Source organism: Psittacula echo, assembly GCF_963264785.1.
Source record: "Psittacula echo genome assembly, chromosome: 6".
Taxonomy (NCBI): Eukaryota; Metazoa; Chordata; class Aves; order Psittaciformes; family Psittacidae; genus Psittacula; species Psittacula echo.
The window spans coordinates 68,966,483-68,989,562 of record NC_137743.1 but is presented as its reverse complement, the minus strand read 5'-3'; the positions used below and the strand labels follow the sequence as shown (position 1 = coordinate 68,989,562).

The window sequence follows — 23,080 nt, the reverse complement described above, 5'->3', positions numbered from 1 at the left end:
GATGGAAAATATACTTGATTTTAACAGATAATTCTAGATAATGATGCTTGTAGATAGTACAACAAGCAAAAGCATGGAACCAAAATGAAGTTTATCGAAATTCACTCAAATGATGTCTTGAGCCACTGGGCTGTAGAGCAACTGGGTTTGCTATATATAGCAAGACAACTTTCCCTTCCAGGCAAAATACAACCAGAGTCAATGCTACTCAAAGACATCACAAAATTGTTATAATTCTGTTTATTTCTGAAATCCTAGCATATTATGTTTGCTTAATAATAGCAAACCTCTTCATTTTGGATACCACAAAACTGTTTCCTTGTACTATGGCTGCTTTCCTCGGGCTAACTCCTTCCTACACTAGAAATTCTCTGTGGAATTGGACTACTCCTCCTGCATTCATTTAAATGGATTTCAAAGAAAATTCTTAAAGTTTTTAGCCTAACATAGGGCCTTGAGAGTCACATTTTCAGTTACTCTTTATGGATCGCTCTATTTCAAATGTGAATGTTTGAGGTTTCTGAGATGTCACCTTCCTGAGCTTTCAGCTTTAAGCATTCCTACCTTGTTTTTGTCTATTAATATACGAATTGCCCAGAACATTTAATACTTCAAAATGAAATCATTATCAAATTTTGCATTGTTAGACCGGGCACTGAAATACAGGATGGAAAAATCCACTGCTTGCTCTCTTAGAGCCTCTAGTTGTTGATGATCTGGTCAAGATTAGGCTGGTTTTAAGTTTATATGCCAACTACTCTTGGCCATTAAGATTGTCATTGTTGCAGTAGTTATTTCCACTGGAGCCATGATGCTATGACTTTGTGTCAGAGAACTGAATTGTTTTCTGCATGTGTGGCTTTGCATTGTCCCAGCAAATTTTGTAATGTGAAACTCCTATATCTTATTTCATGAGGGATTAGATATCATTATGTAGTCCTTATATCTCTCTGCTCTAGCTGCTGTTATGAAATCCGTTATAGAAAGGCCCTATAGTAGCAGTGACTGGTGGTGATGCAATGTATGACAGTAAGGAGCCAGAATAATGGAACATATTCCACATAAAATACTGTCCATTGAGCATGGGCAATGTTCCTGGCAGTGTGAATCTCCTCGGGTATAAAACCTGTGCTGGCTGCTGTCAGACTGCTTTCAATAATCACTGTTCAAAATATGATGAAGTAAATGTAGAAAATAAATACAAGACTCTGCAAACTCTCTCTCATTGGGGAATCGAACTACATTTCCAATTAACAAAGAATCTCCTATGAGATGGGGCACTGGACTGTTACTCAGAACACAGGTATTTGCTTTCCAGCTTTGATGTTAATACATTGTGTTACTCTCGGCAAGTTGTTCCATATTTTTATACCTCAAGTTCTGCTATATCTGGGTCAGGATCTGTTTCATATTGTAGTCACGCTGCTTGCAGTAATAGCTGCTCAGAGTCTCAGTGCCATAAAAAGTCACAGGCTATGGTGACTCAGAATTTTGGCACTTAGAGGCACCAAACAAACATTAACATGCCCTGGCTTACGTTTTGTCCCTCTTTGAGGACATAGGGAAGATATTCCAGAAGACAAAGCACGGAACCAAGCAGGGAGACCTAGTTTCTAGTCAATTAAGAGCTACTAACTCGAAACATCTGGAGCTCCTGTGTCTCACTGTTCTGTTCTGTGTGCTGGAAATAACAGGAATTGTGCGTCTCTGAAAAACCCTCCAGGATACAGAAGTAAAAAGCATTTTGCAAAGACAAGTAAAGAGAAGTGTGTTCATATTTCAGGGGTGTTTCTATTGTCTGCCCACTGCTGTAGTTGAACATTTCATGCTTCCATGGATGACTGAACATTTTGGTACCATTTATTTCCTTGTCTTCAGAGACCATAAATACAATATCGCTTTTACTAGGCAACTCTGACATTGATAACAGACATTTATAGAACATGTTCGGATATTAGTATGTTTCGCTTAAATGGACTGTCAGTGTAATGACTTTAACAATAATACACGAGGTGCAATGGTTTCATGTCATCCAGAGAACTGTGCTTCCACTGCAGTGTTGCCCTGAAAAGTGTCTTGTTTCCTTCTCTGATAATCTGTTTTGTTGCAGGAGAAGGACCGAGTTTTTTGAACTTGTCAGTAAAGGTGGTTATGATTGGAATACAAAAAACCACCGAGAAATATTTCGGTGAGCACTACTATATCTTGCTTTCTGGTTATTCCAAAGTGAAGCCACATTTGTTTAAGGAATTTCATATGTCATGAAGACTTAGAGTAACAAGATAAGATAGCTTTGTTTTAACTATATGATTCATAATAAGAAATATAGGGTATGATTTCTAAACATTACCAAACAGCAAGGATGTAATCACCTTCTCCATTCTTGTTTCTGCCTTGACACTCTGTCATGTTTTCTTCCCTTTCTCCCAGCCTCACCAGTTACCGCTCAGCCCTTCTGCTCTTTCTCCAGAAAACATCAGTATTCTGCCTCAGGACACAAAGATCTTTCTTGTCCCTGTTCCCTCCTCCTCTCAGCTGTTTTCTTTCACTGGCCATGCTTCTCTCTGCTCTTCTAGTCTGTACCTGGGAATTTGCAGATACACGGTACTCTTCTAGCCCTCAAAAATGATCTGAGCATGCATCCTATTGAAAACCTCAGACATTGTGGGTGGTTTGAGTATACCAGGCTTTTGAGACAATAAAATGTGTGCATTTGCATATGCATGCCTGATTATGTCTCATTTTATCTGAAATTTCATTTAAATTCTGTTTCCTTTTGGTCTTTTGACCAAAACATCGGCCATTTTCTATTTTCCATATCATTTCACCCATTCCTAATTTTAGATTCAGGCAATATATTTGATGTTTCATTTTCAGTGCCCCTGTTCTTCATTTAAACTTTCTTAGACTTTTATCTGCATCATGTACTGTACATAAACGCTTTCTACAGCTGAATGGTTTCTTTCTCCTAATGCATATAAAACATGGCTGTAGCTGGGTATTAAACTACAGTGGAACAGTATAGCTCATAGTAAATCTTAAATTTTATTGTAGATGAGCAGTAGAAACTGCTTAAACAGTGTCTGAGTTGCCTCCTGTGATTATAGGTTCTTGTGCTACAGCAGTCACTTTTACAAATAGGCATATAAATTAATCCAGTTTGCAGGTGTTATATAATAATACCCTTACTTATATCATGTGAAGCACATGCTTTCTAGTATATTACAGGTATTAATGTAAGTAGTGTTAGAAGTACTGCAAAATTAGCAGTTAACTCCCTTGCAATATCATTTCTAGCATGCAAAGCACAATACCAAAATTCATCATCTGATGACCTGCAACACATTAGGCTTCCTAGGCACAATTGTGATGCAAAAACCATGCTGATGGCTGAGATTTCAAACATGTCATTCTTTTCTGGAGGTAAAGACAGTGCCAGGGCTGACATCTTATATATGTATTATTTATTTATGCACCCAGAGCAGAGTTGTTTAGAAATACAACAAAGGTTGATTCAGCTTGTATTGTTCATTTCTGTTTTTCAGATCAATGCTAATGACAGCCTGTGACCTTGGAGCTGTGACCAAACCGTGGGAGATTTCAAGACAGGCAAGTCATGATTAATAGCAGGGTTGGGAGGAGGCGGGACTGGCAGGACAATATTCCCAGGGCCCGGGCTTACAGGGGACCAAAACTGGAATCAATTTACAGCGGTATTAATGCTATAAAAAAATAGCAGGGGGTTTCTGCAAGAAATGGTTTGTTGCATAATCTTTCCATGTACACATGCTGGTGAGCAGCATGTAGGTACCTGAAGAGATCTGGCTTTAGAGCCTCTTCTCTTATGAACCTTTTTAAATCCATATTAAAAAAACCCAGATGGATTAAACAAAAAAAGCATTAGCCACATGTAGATGCATTTACTTGGTTTTGTCGCAAAGTTTGCCACTGCCAAGGAAAAATCTTCCCTAAATCAAAAATACTACCAGATGATCTGCAAACACTGATTAACATAAAATATTCAGTATATACGAGAGAAGAAATGCATTCATTTTCTCAGCAGTGAGGGAAAAAACATGCAAGTGTAGTATTGAACCTTTTTTAGCATCCTCTACTTGGAAACAAACAAAAATTCAGGCTTCTGCTGCTGAGTAGGCTCCTCAGAAATACACATAATGCACATCTGTACATACATAAATATACACATACATACATAAACATACACTTATATACAATACTGCTAAATACACATGAAACTTGGGTCCAGCATTGGGAAACAATTACAAATGTGGGAAAGCAAACTGTCCCAAAAGTCTTGTCCTTTACCACATGATTTTCCCTCTTCTAGGCATCTTTCAATACTTGGCATCTATCCTTATTATCGCCTGTATCCATGCTAATAATTCTGTCCTTTACTGAGGTTCAGAATAAGCTAGTAAAAAGCAGGATGTGTAGGGTTTTGGAAGAATATACAGCATCAGGAAGAGAATATGATATATATCAGTGCAGATGAGTGTCACTAAGCACCTGGCGGGAGTTTGATTGGCTTAACAGCAAAGTGATGGATAAAAAAAGATGTGGTGAAAGAAAGAAGCTAAACCAGATAAATGGTGAGGCAGGAGCAGATAGATTTCTTGGGGAAGGACAAAGATGTAACAGGAACTGAAAGGGACCTACAACTGTTACATGCACATTAACTCAGTAAAACCAAAAAACAAACCACATTTATGTGGTGAGGGCTTCAGCTCAGCTTTCAGCTTTGTCAGATGAGATTTTCTTTCTTTTATAAGCAGACCATGACAACAGTCCTTCTATAAGGCTGTTACTCTACTTTAATATGGTCATCTCCCATGGAAATCATAGAAGTTGCTTGTATCCTGGGAAAATGAGTCACAAGATTTTTCAGTGTCACCTAACCACAACTGCAGTTTGTGCAATCCCTCCTCAATTTTCCTCTTTAACTCAGTTAGCTTCTCCCTTTTCTTTGACAGCCAAAATGTCAGGTAGGGTCTATTTTCCATGTTGTCGGTGTTTGTGCTCTGGTGCTGAATTAGCACAGAATTCTCTTACAAGCTGTTGTTTGGGGTTTTTTTTTTTATTCTTACCACTTCTGAAGTCTGCAAGTGAAAATCTGTCTGCAACCTGGTGCATAACCTAAACCCTGCAACCAAATCAAAGGTTCCATTTGAAACATTACCTGGTTGAGCAGAGAGGCTGATAAGTCCATAGAGGGAAAACAGAAAGAGTTTGACCTCAAAAGTGCCAAAAGAATAAAACAAATCCCACCCCCCAAAAAAAAAAAAAAACACAACATGAAAAGTGAGGGATAAAGATTAAACATATAGCCTTTATACATATTATATATATATGTTTATACATATAGCCTTATACATATAGCCATTATACATATAGCTGTTATATATATACATATATATAACATATAGCTGTTACATATACATATAGCTGTTACATATATACATATAGCCATTATACATATAGCTGTTTATACATATAGCCTTTATTTCCTTTGATTCATGTAAGAAAGAAAAATTCACGATGAGACGATAGGGAAAGGCACACAAGGAGTACAGAATCAAAACAGCAGTGACAGACAGGGTTGAGACTAAATCTTTATCATTTTTATACAATACACTTGGCAAACTGTTGATTGCCTCTAAGTTGTTAAATTATTCCTCTATCTGGAGTATTGATCCAGGATTTTATTAGTGCATTGGGATTACATACATTATAAAGTTCCAAACCATGTGATAGCCTAGCTCAAGATTTAAGAGTATTTTACAACACCACTTCACCCACTTCAAATTTATTTCAATACTCCTTATTTCAACTGTAAAAAGCTTTGGATTTGTGAATGTTAGGAAAATGCAGTTGCTAGAGCAAGAATTTTTGAGATTTTATGAAGTGTAGGTTCTCTGCTTAGTTATGTGCTCTTGTGCTCCAGCGTTATAAAATCATTTCCTAGCTTGAATTTACTCGAAAGCAATAAGGAGGCATGACAGGAGCATTAGGAACCAAATGCCATCTTCGGTAGATTAGTTTCCCTTTTTTGCATCTCAAATGTCACATAAAAATGCCTACCTTCAAAGCTCCGCAAATGACAAGCACAGTACGTAAAAGCTACTTTTTCAGGATTATTCACTGTTTGACTTCCTAAAATTCCTGATGTTTCCATGATCAATTTTGTTTTTAAATCTTGTGTTCTTCTGAGAAGCACAAACCTCATCTGTGAATAGAACATCTTCATTCACAAAAGTCAGAAAGATGCATTACAACTTCCAACCCACTAGTTCTTGATTTTGATTCAATATGATAATCACAATCTAACTTCATATTTAGATATGCAGAGCCGATAGTGATTACAGTCCTGGGAAAAAAGTAAAGCCTAGTGGGGAAAAAAACCTTTATGATTTCATATTAAATTAAGACAACAGATGTTATTAGTTAATTAACTTTCTTTTATAAGCGAAGTTGTTTACACAGGGCAACAGGCTGTAAATACCCAGAGAGCTCTTGCACATCTTACAAAGCATTTTTACAGACATAATTGTGGATGCCAACAAGCTATAATTTTCTATTCTGTTCTTAATACTTGATTAAGTTGCATATAAGTGCACTGAGTGCTACCTCAATATTGCAATATAATTCCAACAGTCAATTCCCTATCAAAGGGATGTGTGCCTATCAGTGATTACGGCTGTTTATGCACCCTGTATGCCCAGTCCTGAAATCTATACAAACACGTGCCTGATACCAGTCACATAGGTTAAGCTATTCACTTCTTTACACTTAAGCACAGGCTGAAGTCATGGTCTGAGCAAGAACTCATTACCCTAAAAATTATGTAGCGAGAACTCTAACCTTTATCTTGATTTATGTTTTAGGCAGCTGAGCTGGTAACCAGCGAGTTCTTTGAACAAGGAGACAGAGAAAGATCTGAACTCAAACTCACCCCTTCAGTAAGTTTTAATACTTTCTGAAATAGTTACTAACTTGCATAGGGTAAGAAAATACCACCAGGTGCATTCAGAAAAACTACCCATATTTTGCATGTAAAGAAAAATCTTGGAATAAATACTCTGTCTAATAAGGACATGCCATATATTAGACCCTTATTTAAATAAAAGCTTTCCAGTCAACTCAGTCACTTTGTATTAAGCCCTTTTCTCCATTTTCTGTACCTATTCCCAAGGTTATTCTGTCAGTCAATTTTCTAAGCAATAGGTATTGTTTTTAATACACAGTATTCAAGTAAAAATCACCAGCTACCTATGGAAATCAAGATTGTCAGATTTAGTTTATGCTGCAGCTGTGTTATTGGACGTGTCAAATGCAGAAAAGCATTTCTATAGATATTCAACTAAATATAACACTGTGATTGAAAGGATAAATTGGTATTAAGTGGAACATAGGCAGATGAGTATAAAGTGTCAAACAACTAGGAAAAAAGTTCCATAAAGGTTTTCAGTGAACAATTTGAAGAAAGAGCCTTATCCAGGTTATCCTTCTCCAACACTTCAAAGTGTTGCCAAGCCAATATCTGGAAGCAACAGGAGAAGGATAACAGAAAGTATTCTAAAGAATTTAATTTGCAACCCATGACAAATACATTTCCTAAAATAAAAAGACCATTGCAATGGCTCAGACTTACTCTCACTTGAGTAATACTACACATGAGCCTGTGGTGATGTAATGAAGTAAAAAAGTTAAAGTATGTGGTAAATAATGCTCAGATACAGTAAATGGCTTTTCACTTTTTATACTGTCAGAGGTTGCGACAATACTGAATTTCTTCCCTATAGGAGTTTTCTGTGTACATCTCAGAAAAAAATGATAGCTATAGTCCAGTAGAAGAGTAATCAGTCAGTCATGATATTCACAATTCTGAGACCAATTCTAGGCCTGAATAACTGCAAGTAACATTTCATATAATAGGGATGGAAGTGCCTTTTCTGCCTTGTATATAAAATTTGCAAAGTGTGTTTCTCATGCTAATGAAGCAAAATAGGAAGTAATTTCATTTTAATACACCCATTAATGTTACTGTCTTTAAGTACCGGTGAATTCCAGTGAAAATGGGCCAGGTCCAGCAACCTTAAGAGTTATTTTCAAGTATGTTATTACATCTACCTTTTGGATATACTGTAGACTTGTTAGAAGTGCAGAGAAAGACAAAAGCCCAGAGCTTTCTTCTGGACTTCTGTCTTCTGAAAATCTGCATCTAACAGCCCAGACAGGTGGGAAAGAAGTGTATTGCTATAAATCTTTTTAGTATTGCCGCCATCACAGGAGCCCTCTCACTCTTCTTTTGGACTCTACAGTCTACACCAAGGTATATAGTAATTTATGGGCCACGTGCTTTGAAGCCATACAGCTTGAAGGAAGATTTTCCTCTCTGCTTGGCCCTTCAGAATTTAAAAAAAATCCAGTTACCTCATGTATTAAGTGTCTTATGATGGGAAATAAGGCCAGTAAATCATCCAAGTTCATCAGTTCAAACAGTTGATAGCCAAGGGTCAAAATCATAGATCTCGCGTAGAGTTTTACCACATTAATGAGAATTTTTAAACTAGATCAAACGCTGATCTATTTCATGACATATTGCTATGACAAACCACCTAGAATAGATATCGCTGCTAATCAGACAAAAGAGTTGGCAATCAGCAAGATAATGCAATATTCTCTTATAACTCAAGGATTTTTTTTTTCTTGCATTGTGCTTGTAATAATCTGAAAATGACAGGATTTTTCAAAATTATGTCAATAAGAAATACAGAGTTTTCCAAAATCAAACCTAAGATTCTCATTTAAGACCACAGAGTTCCTGAATCTTACCTCCTGGTCCTACTTAGATAAACTGAGTGATACCTGTATGTCAGAAAGGGCAGGCTACTACTAGAAGAATTCAACCAGACATTTAATGTAATGTAATTCATATAGTCTGGAATTTCGAGAAGACAGAGAAAGCAACTTTCCACAGGAAACACCAACCTTGAGAAGATGGGCCCAGATTAAAAAAAAGACTTTCCAAAGAAAAAGACAAACATTTAAAACTTGGCATATCCCGGAGTAACTGGGAGGGAGGGAACCAGCCCAGATCCACCACTGTTCATTTTGCTGAGCTGGAAAAGCCTATGTGAGAAAAGGGAAATTTCTACTCAAAAATTATCTTCTTTACATTTCTACAGGAGGTTTCTTACCAGCTCAACTCCAACTTGTGGAGCATTTATTTTACACCACAGAATTACAAAATTCAAATACATTCAGCCTACAAATTTCAAAACAGAATTGAAAATAAAGTGTATTTTTCATGCCAGACAAAGCAGTAGGAAGATTACTGCAAAGACTGATTACAGTTTACAAAATGTTTTGGTTGTGAGAATTTGATCATAGCTCCAAAGTGCTGGATGATGTGTCTGTAAAATACTCCAGTGTAATAAAGCATGACAGTTTTGTTCCCTTCTCAATTCAGGCCATTTTCGATCGGAACAGGAAAGATGAACTACCCAGGTTGCAGCTCGAGTGGATTGATAGCATCTGCATGCCATTGTATGAGGTAATTTTTACTTACTGCTCTTGTAGAGTCCAGAGAAGATTGTTCCTGCCTCTCCAGGGAAAAAGAGTTAGCTTGCAGTGCAGCCTTGAAGGCTATTTGAACTCTGACTTTACCAAAAGTCTGAACTCTATGCAGAAAATCTTCAGATTCCCTGAAGGTGGTAACATCTCTAAACGTAATTCCCCACTAAATAATAAAAGCTGATAGGGCAACCTTTTAGTTTATTACATTTGAAACAAACAAATTCTCATCATGGCAAGGTGTGAAGTGGGACAGCCTTGTTACATGTTGCTGTCCGATCTGTCTAAATATGTGTGACCCAAAGGGAAGCACAAGGCTGAGCCTTTGCACTCCCTTCTGGCTCCATTCCATGTTATGGGGCACTCTAGGCCAAGTTTTTAAGGTCAGTGACAAATGATTTGTGGTTTAACCTATGTGCTGTTTAACTTGGAGTTTCCTCTTTCAATCATGCTTCCACACAGACTATGTGGATGCTCGATATAAGTGCTCAAGTACTACTTTATTAACGCTGTAGACGACCAGAATAATGCTTCCCTCTTTTTGGATTAAACCAACTTCAGAATCTGACTTGTGTAATATAAGCTTCATCATTTTAACTTTTTGTCTTTTACCTGTACAGACAGCAGAGCTACACAAGCAGGATAAAACAACAGCAAAATAACACTGTAGAAATGTAATTATCAATAACCATGTCACCCACTCTTCCACCTACTCACTGAAACCACATAGACCACCTTATGCCACTAAAGAGTACCAATTTTACCACCGAGAACATTGGGGTGTTCTCACTAGGCAGTTTTGGGGAACTGCAACACATTCTCCCTGCTACCACTGCACCCTAAACTGCCTCACATCTCCAAGCAATGAATGGGTCAGTGATGATACAAAGCCAAGAGGTGGAAAGCAGGTACCAGCTCCCATGTTAACACTAAACTGCTGAACTTGTGCCTGAATATAGCTTTCCTGTACACAAATAAAAATGGATTGGTAGTTCCTTTTCATTTTATAGACCAGATACATCACCATAGCATACAGTGTGCTTCCCTTGCTCTCTGTATCTCGTAGCATCTGAGGCTGCCACTGTGACAATGAAGTGGCTGCCCATAAGCAAAGGCAACTCTTGTTGTGTGACATGGACAACATGCACTTGTGTGAACAGTGAGGCATGCTACTGCCTTGCCCAGCAGATCCTGTCCCTTTCTCAGGACAGTCTTTGTCACGATGAAATAAACTAAAGCTACAGTTTCAAACAATTAAAGCAGAGCAAGCACAGAATAAGAATATAAACCCATATTTTTTTAAAATATCAAGATCATTCTGTACAATGGAGGTAGGAGGATGAAACTGACCTTAGACAACATCTCTTAAAAAGTTCCTTACAGTATAATAGTTCTTATTACACTAGAATACACATTGTACCAAAATTCACATTTGTAATAGCATCTGTAATCCAAAAATGTATGTTAAAGCAGGAAAAACTGATAATCAGTCCATCCTCTGCATGAGGAGACTACATCTGAGCATTAAAGCTCTGGTTAGTTAGCTCCATCTTAGCAGGAGATCTCTGGGGAATATATTCACATCTGATTTCCCTGTTTTCTGCTGTCTCTGCATCATGCTGTGCAGCTATTAGCCTGCTGCTCAACAACTTAAAAAAGAGATACCATCAAACCTGAAGTCATTGCAGCACCAGCCTTAGGGGTAAACAGAAAACTTGATGTCATAGTACCACACTGCAGGAGATTCTCTTCAATGTGGAGCCAAGTTTTAATTTTCATATCCAGCTTAATCAAACCTCAGTACACATATCACATAAGCAATATATTCAGACATTGTAAATCCTCCATTTAGGGCTGGCTGAACACTACAAGTAGGGCCAAGTCCTAGATTTCTTTTTTTCCTTCCAAATACAATCTTTAAAATTCTAGCCATTGTGATATGTTGTAGGGACTGCATGTGGGAGACAGAATGAGTTACACCATTACAAGTACAACATAAAGAGGCAGAGTGGCAGCTGACAAATTGGTAAAATCGTAGCAGTACTTATATTGCTCACTAGCAAAGTGCTTATAAAAACCGTATGTTTGAAATAAACATTTGACACTCATTTTGATACCAGAATTACAGCATTAAACCATAGAGAACAAAATCAAGGCTTTTGCAACTAGTTCTTTCCATGCTAGCGATTAAAAGTGCTGAATCCGTGTGGCCATATCTTAGCACCCAAAGCCCCGAAGGGAACGCTGTGGGGAACTCGTGCATGCATTCCGAAACAGTTGCCACGGCAGGACCTAATGCTGTGCTCAGTGTTATTTGACACCCGCACAACAGAGATGGGCCCAGCAACTGCCATTACGCTCTCAACTCCCAAATGCTGGCAACTCCCATTAAAGTCAGACAGGAGGTCAGCAAAGCACCCTGAAATTTTCTTTGCTCAGGAGTAGGCTACTCTTGGCAGCTGCACTTGTCTGAAGTACGCAATGCAGAAGGAACTCCACAGCCCAAACTTCCAGGGGCAGTCTGACACCATCCCATTGCCTCTAATGCCACTGACAGTACTGTAACAGACCTGTATCTTCTCCACAGTGCATACTTATGTGTGAGGCTACATACCAGAATGGCCACAAGGAATGTTTTATACTTCAAACTTTGCAGAGGATTTTAGAGTATTATGGCCTTCCTGGCCTCATTTCTTTTTCCTCCCTTCTCAAACACTCTTTGGGGAGATTTGGCTCTACATCCTCTCCTTATGCGTCTGCTCTCTACATTTCCTTAAGATAATTAACACAGACCATTTTGAGGTGCAGTTCTTCTCCCAAGGAAAGGACAATTAAGTCTCCTTTATTGGAGGATGTTTATCGCATCCCTCTGCTTACCTGGGTAGAACTGTTTCCTAAGTTTGGACCCTTTTTGCAAGAAGGCTTACAAATGACTAGCAAAACATCAAGATCTGTGCAACTTCCATTAGCAATCCCCCTTGCCCCTTGGAACGCCTATCCAACCCAGAAGAAGGAACATCAAGAATACACTAAACATGCTGCACCGCAAGCTAACATGCAGCTTGAGGCTGAATGTAGATATATGATGATAGCTGGGTATATTAACAAATAATAATGTCAGGAATTATACAGAACTCGATTTCTCATATCCAACTGCATAAATCCAAAACCTTTTTGTGTTTGTTTGCTCCGTTAGCTGACTCTGCTCTTGGCACAAGGTAAGCCATGGCTTGCTCTACTCCCTTGCTCTCTCCCACATTTGCAGCTCAGTGTGGGAATCAAGCCACCTCCAATTTCAAGATACCTTAGTAATCAAATCTGCTTCCTTCGCAGTATGGATCAAAGGTTTGAAGATAAAAGCTTCACAATTTTTTGTTCATTGCTTTTTATTACTCTTGGGACATTATAATTTTATTGAATTTACTTTTTTGTTACTGTAGTGATCACTGCTCAGAGTATTTTTATATGACAGTGGAGTTTTTACCTTGAGTAGCAGAAGAGCCATCCATTTACTCTGAAGCTCTGCTTTTAGGGCCTTTAGTTACACTTCACTGCATTATATTTGCTCTTCATTCAAAAATGCCAGCAAGAAAAGCATTCATCACTAGATATGAGAAACAAGCTTATTAGAATAATAATTTACAAGAAAAAAATGCATATTTTTTTTGAACTGTAGAGCATTTAAAATCTACTAGTGCAGCTTCAGGACAAAGTAATCATCCAGGGGTTCTTTTGTTGTAATATTCTATAAAGGTGAAGCACATACAACTATAGCAGAAAATCTAAGACATCCCACTGGCAATAAAAGCACTACAGCTACACTGACAGCTGTGTTCACTACACACAGAAAATATTCTGTACCTATCTGGACATACATGTTTGTGTAACAGGAAATAAAATTTTGATCATCAGACAAATTGCCTCTCTGTCTCTCCAGTAAAGAGATGCTAAGAGTTTCAACACTAACAGATTTCTCTCCTGGGCTCTGTGGTTTGGATGTACCTAAAACAGGATCAGGCACAGATTTTGTTTCCCCCAAACTCAGATTAGATTTCTTTATGGGGAGCAGACAGAGTGGGAGACTGAAGATCTTACTCTTTTTAATCATTATTTTTCTCACAAACAACATCAAAGCTTCAGTGACTCACATCAAACAAAAGACGCTAACAGAAGCCCAGCTCTGTTCACAGCATTGTTAAGCAGAGACAGTAACACTATGAATAGTAGGGCCAAAGGCCATGCACTCTGCTTCTGAGCAGATAAATACATAGTCAGGTAGTCAGAGACAATGACAGCAGCTATTTAAATTTAAGGGAGATGTCTTTATGGAAGATAAAGAAGCTCACGGCTTTTACAACTTATGCATGCCTGAGATTGCCCTGCTCACCTCTACCTTGGTACTCCATTTTAGTGCTATTTTTAGTGCTATTCAAGATTTTCTTGGGTATTGAGAGCTTTAAACATATTATAGTATCTACAGAAGTGAATTTGCATTACTCCATCCAGGATTCTAGGGGGAATCTGGGAAAAGTAGAAAAAATTATGTTTAGCCTAGCAAGTACTTTAAATGTTGTGAATGGAATGTAGAAGAACAGAGTCCTTTATCACACTGTTTCCCCGTACTCAGAAAGAAATCTAATCAGAGCTTCAAGAGCTCCGATATGCCTGTCTTCCTACAGAAGATAACGTTTGGCCTTGTAATTAAATCTATCGTTACAGTATGATGGTGTAGCTGGAAAAGCATCTATTCTACTTCTAAGCATACATGCATAGGATATCAGAAATGCTAGAGCCTTTGCAAAGCATAAGAAAAAAAATACACTGAAATCCCCCAAAATCACGGCTACCTCCATGCTTTAACTTCTCCAGTTCGAATTGACTTTGACACATTAATTGCAAGTGCATATGCACAGACTGAGATTTTTTTTTCCCAAAAAAAAAGTGTATAGTTAGTTACAATATAAGGAGAGAGATTAACCTTTCAATAGTCCTTTACAGAGGAGGAGCAATCATTAAGAATCATGCTTACACAGCTATGTCCCAGTGCAGCCTTTCCTCATTTACCACTGCTATCCCCTTTCCCTCATTCCTTCAATTACAATTTTACATAAGGAAATACTGTATAAGAAATTCAGTGTTTGGACCACTCCTCTAGAAGTCCTGCTTGTCCAGAATGGACTGTATGAAACAGCCAAGTCCTTACTCAGGCAGGAAGCACTGGATGCAGCCAACACAATCACATTTTCCTTCGGATGTTTCTGCCCTCTCTATACAGTCAGAACTGAAAAACTTGTAAAGTTATTTTTTGAGGAAGAGTCTATTTAAATGAATATTTTGGCAATGGCTTGCTGTACCCACCATTCACCCATACCTGGGATTGTTGGTACAAAAGTCAGAGCTCTGCTGTTCTATTTTAAGTTTGCAACTAGTCAGGGGGCAGGGGTAGCACCAGGTGCTGAGCTGTTCACCATGAGCAATACTCAGATGTTCCCTGACACATGTTCACAAGTTGTTGAAAAGGGAATCAGGACTAAGCTATTCAAAAAAAGAATACATTCACAGGAAGCAATTTGATCAGCTGTGTGCGATTCTTGCCAAAATCAGTTTTCCCTTTACAGCATGTTGAGGGAAGAGGAAGATAACTTTCAATAGATCCTAAGGAATCCATGAAGATGCACACTTCTGGCAGGGCTTATTTCTGATGTTTGATTTGGACACAGAGAGAGAATACATCTATGCTTCCAGGGACTGCCTGGCTGACAAGGATTAGTAAGGCAGATAGACTCAGGATGCAGCATGTGATACACCACATTGGTGTATTGGCTGCACAGACGTTGGCAGATCAAATTAGTCTCACTTTCTGCTGAAATCCAGGGGATAATATTATTCAAGGAAGAGCAGGTGCAACATATTCTGCTGTGTTTGTAAGAAATTTGCTTCAGAGAAAACTTAATCAGGCCAAATGCCAGTGCTGGGGGGAGTCAGTAGCTGAAGATTATGTTAGGAATAAGGGTTTGTCCCAGAGAAAGGAGCTTTTGGCACTGCAGAAGGATCTTTCTGTAGCCTTGAAAGAGGAACATAACTAGGTTCAGCACTTTTGTTGTCTTGTTGCTTGTCTACTAATGATGAATCTAAATTAGGCCACCTGGAATGAATTCTCTTGTATTTTCAGAAAACTCAGATATTATGACTGTATCACAACTTCCAGTAACAGAATAAATATCAGCAAAGTGGTTTTCTTACTTCATGCCCTTAACTTAAGGGCCTGGGGTTTTCTGCTACTTTTGTACTCAGAGAGAGCAAAGGTGAAGAGCTAATGTATGAGAAAGAAAAACCAGGAAAAGAAGAAAAAAATGCTTTTATTTGCAATTCCCTTCTAAGTCACTATTTCATAGTATAGTAGGGAAAGCCATAGTTTTGGTCGCTTCAGAGCAAGGATTTTTGTGTCTATGAGGATCACGAACATCTTTTTACAATGGGCACAAAGGAGGGATTCATTTTGCTTTTGGAAATTAACAGAGTATTATTTTTGCTAGGATTTTTGTGATTTGGCGGGATTATTGATGAAACATTGCATCACTCTCAACAAATTTAGGAATTTACAAGATTTTCAAAATTGTTTAGAAGAGACAGCAGAAACAAGTACTTCTTCCCTTCAAACCAGAGTACTTCAACTTACTTCTCAAAGAGTCATCTGATGCCAAAGGAGTCTCAACTGAAAGGGCAGGTCATCAACAAAGGTATTTAGGAGAAAACAGAAAAAAAAACATTTGCCAAAGTCTTTCAGCCTGATCTGTAAGAAAAAGTGAATAATTCACAATATTACAGTTTCTGTTGCTGTCTTATTTAGAATTATCTGCCCAATGTGTTATGTAGGACATGCAGTCATGTATGGAAATGTGTATAAAGATCTGAGGAAGAAGATTGAAAAGTTGGCAGATAAGGTAGAAGAGACAGCCAATAGAGGGAACTCAAATTGTACAGCAAATCTGAAAGAAGATAAATGGATAATTTAACAGCCATTCAGTTTTCAAGAAAGACAAAGCACAAACTACATTGCATCAGAAAAGGACTAGAAATGATGATGGATGAAATGCTTCAAGTAAGTGTTTAACACAACAGAATCACAGTTGCCTGCAGAATTCCCAGCTGAGGGCAAATTCAAAGAACTAAATAAGCATATGAGACTGATACGGTTTGAAGAGTTTTTCAAAATCCATTTAATAGCAAGGCATAAGACATTGATCAGCTGCTTGGTTAAGATGTTGAAAGGAAGAGTTAGAAACATTCTGTCTCTTGCATGCTTTAGACACAGAATCAAAACCATAAAGAGGAGAAACAAATAAGTAGTTGTTTATGAAATAATAACTCTTCCTGTTCTGAGCAAACCCTTGGTTTCATGAAATTATTATGAACAGATGAATCACTTCCAACTATAGCAACACATCAGTTGAGCTACTTCAGTAGTTACCCAGGGAATAATACTTCAGTATTATTCTTTCCATTTGACAACATTTGGCTACCAGGAACTCTGTACACTTTCCTCCCTGAAGTACCTGGAACATTTTACCAGTGGAGAATCCTACTTTATAATCATTCCTTTATAGTATGCATGTTTACTTACAAAGGAGTGCAGCATTACTGTTGCTAATTGTAGCATCACCAGAAAGAAGCATAACACTAATTCACAGAGGAAGAGCAGAACACTTGTGCATGTCTCAGATCCCTTTCCACTCACAACTGACTTACTTCCACACTGCTAACAATTTCTATAGAGAAGCTAAAAGAAACTCCTATTTTCTATAAGTGGACTCAGTGGTATATCCCTTTCATCTAATTACATATTTAGGCATCAGAAAAAAATCCCTCCCAGAAATGCAAGAGTAATGCACTGATGCATTATGCACTCGATGATCTGGACCCCTCCTCAGTAAGACCCAGAAGCAATAAACAAAGTCTCCTTCAGCTATGAGGAGAATGCAGTAATTTATATTTTTTCATTAACTCAACCCCTCCCAAATACAGGATTTTTTTCTGCAATATTAATTAAATATGGCCTTGAATTACTAGGGCAAATAATGAATTCATATACACCCACAGCCATAGAAGTTAATCCTTATATCTTCTCTGTATCACTTTATCTTCCATATTCTACCTATAGAAGGTAGAATTGCAGCAGTCTTTTTGATTTTTAGTACATGGATGTATATACAGAAATATTTTTGAGTTTTCAAAACAGCTTCCATGAAGCATTTGTATTATGAAGATCAGATCTGTGGATGACTGCAGTACAGGTTCCTTTCTATTTGAACTAATCTGAAGTTCAAGGACTTTCAGATAGATGGCTCACCTTTGGCCTATGTATTCTCACATGAAAGCCACTTCAGCAAAACTCAGGAGTCCAATTCAGCGTTGCTGTAACTGGTCACGACTCTCTTGACTTCAGCAATGCTTCATATGCTTACACCAGGTCTGAATTTATCCCTATGGTTTCTCGGTCACTAGTCGTCCCTTCCAACTCAGAAACTGCCTACATAATAAAAGTGATTCATTAGAAACCGCTGGGTTCCAAAGTAGAGCGAACATTGAGACCTATAACTTTTTTATATGTGCTCAGTCATAAAAATGAATTTATATGGTCTTATTCCATGAACTCACTTTACAAATACTAGACCCACAACCACACTTCCATGAGCTGTAATCTTGTCAAAGCTTATAAGTTAAGCAAGGTCAGAATTGGTCAATATTTGGATGAGAGCCTCCGGGGCAGGAGGAGGGAGATAAGTATATACTCTGGAGGTCCTGCTGCGTTTGTAATCTAGGGCTCCTCTTTGAAAGGATTTTGTATTAGTCTTAGAATACAACAGAATGTTTTGTATTTGCCTTAGCAATAGTTAAGGCTCTCGCCATATCTATGCTGCATCTTGGCTGTTTCAGCTAACATCTTTTTCCAGAGACAAAGATTATGTAGCAGATGAAATCCACTCCCCCACTACCACCCTTTAACCCAGCAGGCAGCTGTACAAACAAAATGCTTCCACTATTACCCATCACCCTCTCCCTGAGGGGTTTATTTCTACTTATATTATTTCTGCATTCTCTATGTTTTATCTAGCAAAATATACCTAAGAAATACAGCTCTATACCCAAGAAAAAGCACTCTCCCCTCCTTACTTTCTCTCATAAACAGTTTCCTCTGAGCATCCCATACTCTCTCCTCTTCTTACCTTCTCCCATAAATAGCTTCCTCTGAGTATCTCATGCTCTTCCCCCCCTTTCTGAGCTCTTCCTTCAGGTGAGGTGCGGTGCCGTGCCCTGCCCCTCTCCCAGGTGCATACAATATAGTGCTCAAGTACCTTTAACCTTTTATTGCACTGGAGGAGCTTATATGTAAAAGGACCTTTTGCTGTATCTTGTGAAAGTATGCCGTAGGCAGAGTAAGACACCTAAATAATTGAAGGTGGAAAGAAAAAGCATTATACAGTAACTTTCTGAGAAACAGCTTAGTCACATATCTGAGGTAATATATGGATGCAGAAGGGAACTGCAAACCTACCTGGCTTTTCCTAACACTGGAGTGCACAGACGCCAGCATGACTGCTCTTCCAGCATGCTTTGTCACTCTATTAGGAACAGCTTTTACAGTAGAGGGGATAAAATGGGAAAGGTCACCAATCTTGTACCTAGCAAGGCAGCTGTGTTACAGTGGAAGGACTGCAAGTGGGCATGGCGGTTACAGGTGGAGAGGGGAACTCCTCAGGCAGGAGTTCCCTCACCCCCCTGCACTGCATGGCTGCTGCCTGCCAGCTCACAGCCTGCCTCCTGCACCAAGGGGGGATGAGGAAGGGCACTTCTGGAGCTATGGGTTTATGTGGTGGCATCCCATGTCAGACAGCTGCTGAAGACCAAGCCTCTTCCTGTTAAAGCAAGTAATAAATCTGGTGTTAAGAAGCTGGATACCAAATTAGACAGATCACTCGCAAAGCTGTTCCTAAGAGGCACACATCAGATACAGTGGCATGGAAGAGCTGTACCTCAAGGGGTTCTCATGCAATAAAATGGGAAGTAAAAAGTGCAGCCAAGAGGTAGAAAATCCTGACTAGGCTACAGCCAAATAAGCTTAAACAGCTTTGGGAATAAATTGGTGGTTTAATCCGGATCAGGAACAGGTGCTATGACTGCAATTCAGTAAATGGTCGAGAGCCTGCCAGAAGGGAGAGAAATGTGTTGCTTTTGAGATAATTTCCCAGAAGCTTAATAAAAGAGAATTGATTACTGGAGTTTAATAATTAAACCAGGGCCAGATATATAGTAGTCAAATGAGGTTTTAATTACATCTCAAGCAGAAATAAAATCCAATTTGTGTACTTTGTATCAGAAAACTCTTACTGAAATGCTTTGGTAGCTGGAAAAATAAAATAAAAGCTAATTTCCATAGGAATTATAGTAGTTGGTTTAGTTTTTTTAATTCTGATCAGAATTAAAGAGGCCCAGAGTGAAAGGACACTAAATACATAAGAAGTGGTTTAAGCATCAAATCAATGACTGAATAAAGACATTTTATAGACTGAGTACAAAATCTGCAGTGTCAAGTATCCCTAATATAAATTAATGTGTAACAAAATAAAGTTTCTTTAAATTACCATATATTTTGAAAGTATTTAATAGAATTAATTGCTTGTGCTCTGCTAAAACTGAGTATCTAAAACATGGTTTATTCTTTCTTAAATACTCCTTTTACTTTATTTAATCAGAGTTAATGTTATTAGTTATCCATTCTTGTTATTTACTGCACCCGGGTTATTAGACTCTGTAATACCCACTTTGCTATGTATCTCTAAGAAATATATGTATCTACTTTTGGACTTAAAATGTGTTTACAGCTCATAAGATACAGTGATTACTGTAGAACTATGAGGTAGCTTCTTGGATCCATTCCCAATCTATTTGGGCTTCTGGTCCCTGCTGTAGTGGATGCAAAGCTAATTGATCTAAACAGCTCAAGCACTCACAATCCTCCCAGCATTGTACATGAGAGGGCTGTCTCCTACCGTAAGAGTGTGGCAGATGCCTAGGCCTGGAGGGACAAGCACAGCAGTAGGTCATGCCCAGACCTCTGCATTTGCTCCTTGGCACTAGGATTGAAAACATTGTGGTCTTGTGGTCAGTCTTGGCAAAAAAAGCAGTACACAAAGGACACGGACACAGCACGGCCACACTGAGACAGGCAGAGGCCACTGTCCCAATGAGCTGCTTCTCCTCTGTGTTCCCTGTAGCAGGTTGCTGTTACAGTATTTATGACAGGAACAGCCTGTGCTGCATTTTGTGCTTACAGATGCTGTGGCGGACAGAATGGCCTCTTTGTGCTTAGAGACATTTGAAATACACTGATTTTTAAACACTGATTTAAATATGGATTTTTAATTTTTATTTCTTTATTTTTTAATTTTAAGTGTATACTTGGGAAAATACCCCACGAAAACTTTTTCAAGATTTAAGAAATACCAGCAAGCTTAACTGCCAGTGGATGGATACTGGCTTTGCACAGAAGGGATCTAGTACATTGCTTCTGAGAGCTGAGTATCTAACGTGTGACCTCTAGACACTGAGTTAGCAGCGGTAATGCCTGTGCTAATGATAATAGCAATGAGGTTTTTCAGGTATTTTCAGGTTTTTATAATGTATTACCACCCCCCTGTTTTGGACAACAAATCAGGTTTGAGGAATACACAGTGGTCTGAAATAAAGAGCTAAAAATGGGGAGCCCTGAGGCACGGTATTGGGAATGTTACAAATTCACATCCATTCTATCAAATGAATGACTGTCACCAGCAAGCAATACTGTATGTGGCAGAGTCTGCAGTAAACTCTGCCTCCTACTCCAGGCCCAAGGTTGCAAAATTATCTGCCCACTCTGTGCCATACTCCAAGGAAATAATTTCAAGCAGATTTGCCTAAAGTTCCATACAAATCAGCTTCTTATCCATGGCATGATTTTTCAGAAGTGCTGAGCATTCATATTTGCTACTGAAGTCAACTGAAACTGCAAGTTTTCAGCACATCTTAAAATCAGGCCATTAACCCTTAATTATCATATAATAGCTCAATTAAAAATCTAGCAAGACTTACTTCAGCAGCTAACCAAGCTCCCATGGCTTGCAGACTAGCTATAAAAAATCCAGTTTCTTAGCAGTGTCTGGGCTCCAGGGACCATTTAAAGTGGTTGTTGTTAACCCTGCTATTTAAAACAAACAATGAAAATTATCAGCTGCAAAGGTACCTGCTTCCCCTTTCTTTTCCTTATAATTTTCTTCCCTTCTGGAAGAATAACTTTTGCTGTCTTCTCCATCATTACTTTTGGTTTTTATCTTGCACTAATCCTTTATTTCAAATGACAAATACATAGCTTCCAAGCTATCAGAGAAAACACAATACCCAGCTCCCAGCAAAACCCACTTCTTGTTGATCAGAAAAGCCACAAAATAATAGTCCTCTGTCCTGAAAGGGCACATTACATGACTGCTTGGGAGGTAACTGCTTAACCCTTTCTTCACATCCAGGTGCTGCTGTCAATGAGGTTCTGTCTCTCTTTAATGTAGGAACAAAACCAAGTGAAGCAATTGTGGTTTCCACATAGGAATTTGATACTAAACGGAAAGGTAAAATAAACTTCTAGCAAAGGTGTGCAGGAATTACATAGTTTGGGGGCTGATTCACAGCCAGCTGAAAACAGATTAAATGTTCTTACTGGCTCCTGTGAGCATTGGACTGGGTATGTAGAAAGAGGTTATTTCAGTGCAGTCTAAAAAGAGAACTTATCTACCTATTTTTTTATTTTGAGCACATACTAACTTATTTTTTGCCAGCTTTGGAAAGCACAGTACGGCTGTGGCTTACTCATCTATAGGAAATAAGACTCTAGCAGTAGGGAGAATCTGGAAGTTCTTTCAGCTTTGTCCAAGTGGACACTGGACCTCCGGCTCATAGATGTCAGCAACCAGATAGTCTCAGGCGCTTTGAGGATGCTTTCAAAGGGCTGTCTTTAAGGACTGCAAGAAAGCTAAAGTAGTTGAGCAGCCACTCTGCCACCTTATGTGCTGCTTTTTTTTACATTTTTGGTGGCTTAAAGCCTCAGGTAAAACAAGTGACGTAAAGAGATCTCCATGGGAACGATAAGCTCTGCCTGCACAGGAGTTTAGAGCTGGGGGTGTGGAGGGTCGGCGCATGGTGCAGATTAAACTCTTTTTACCCTGTTACTCCCTGGACTGTCCATCAAGGGAGTGGAAATATTATCAATACCTTTTTCTGTTTAATCTTCTTCCAGAGTCTGGTGAAGCTGAATGTGAAACTGAAGCCTATGCTGGACTCCGTGGCGGTTAACAGAGGTAAATGGGAGGAGCTGCACCAAAAAGGACTTCCTTCTCAGCCGGCATCCTCGTCCTCTCTTTCCTCTAGCTTTACTGTGTCTCTCAAAGACATAAATTAA

The 23,080-nt window shown here is 38.6% G+C and overlaps 1 protein-coding gene across 1 annotated transcript in view; it reads left to right on the top strand.

The window, feature by feature from the left end:
* The window catches only part of PDE11A (phosphodiesterase 11A), a gene marked incomplete at both ends in the record, with an annotated part of 137,656 nt that extends 114,576 nt beyond the window's left edge, over nucleotides 1-23,080 (top strand). The window contains 5 exons of the mRNA XM_080620917.1: nucleotides 2,111-2,188; nucleotides 3,546-3,613; nucleotides 6,907-6,977; nucleotides 9,491-9,574; nucleotides 22,919-23,080. Coding sequence (XP_080477043.1) covers nucleotides 2,111-2,188; nucleotides 3,546-3,613; nucleotides 6,907-6,977; nucleotides 9,491-9,574; nucleotides 22,919-23,080 — 463 coding nt within the window. The remainder of the gene's footprint in view (nucleotides 1-2,110; nucleotides 2,189-3,545; nucleotides 3,614-6,906; nucleotides 6,978-9,490; nucleotides 9,575-22,918) is intronic.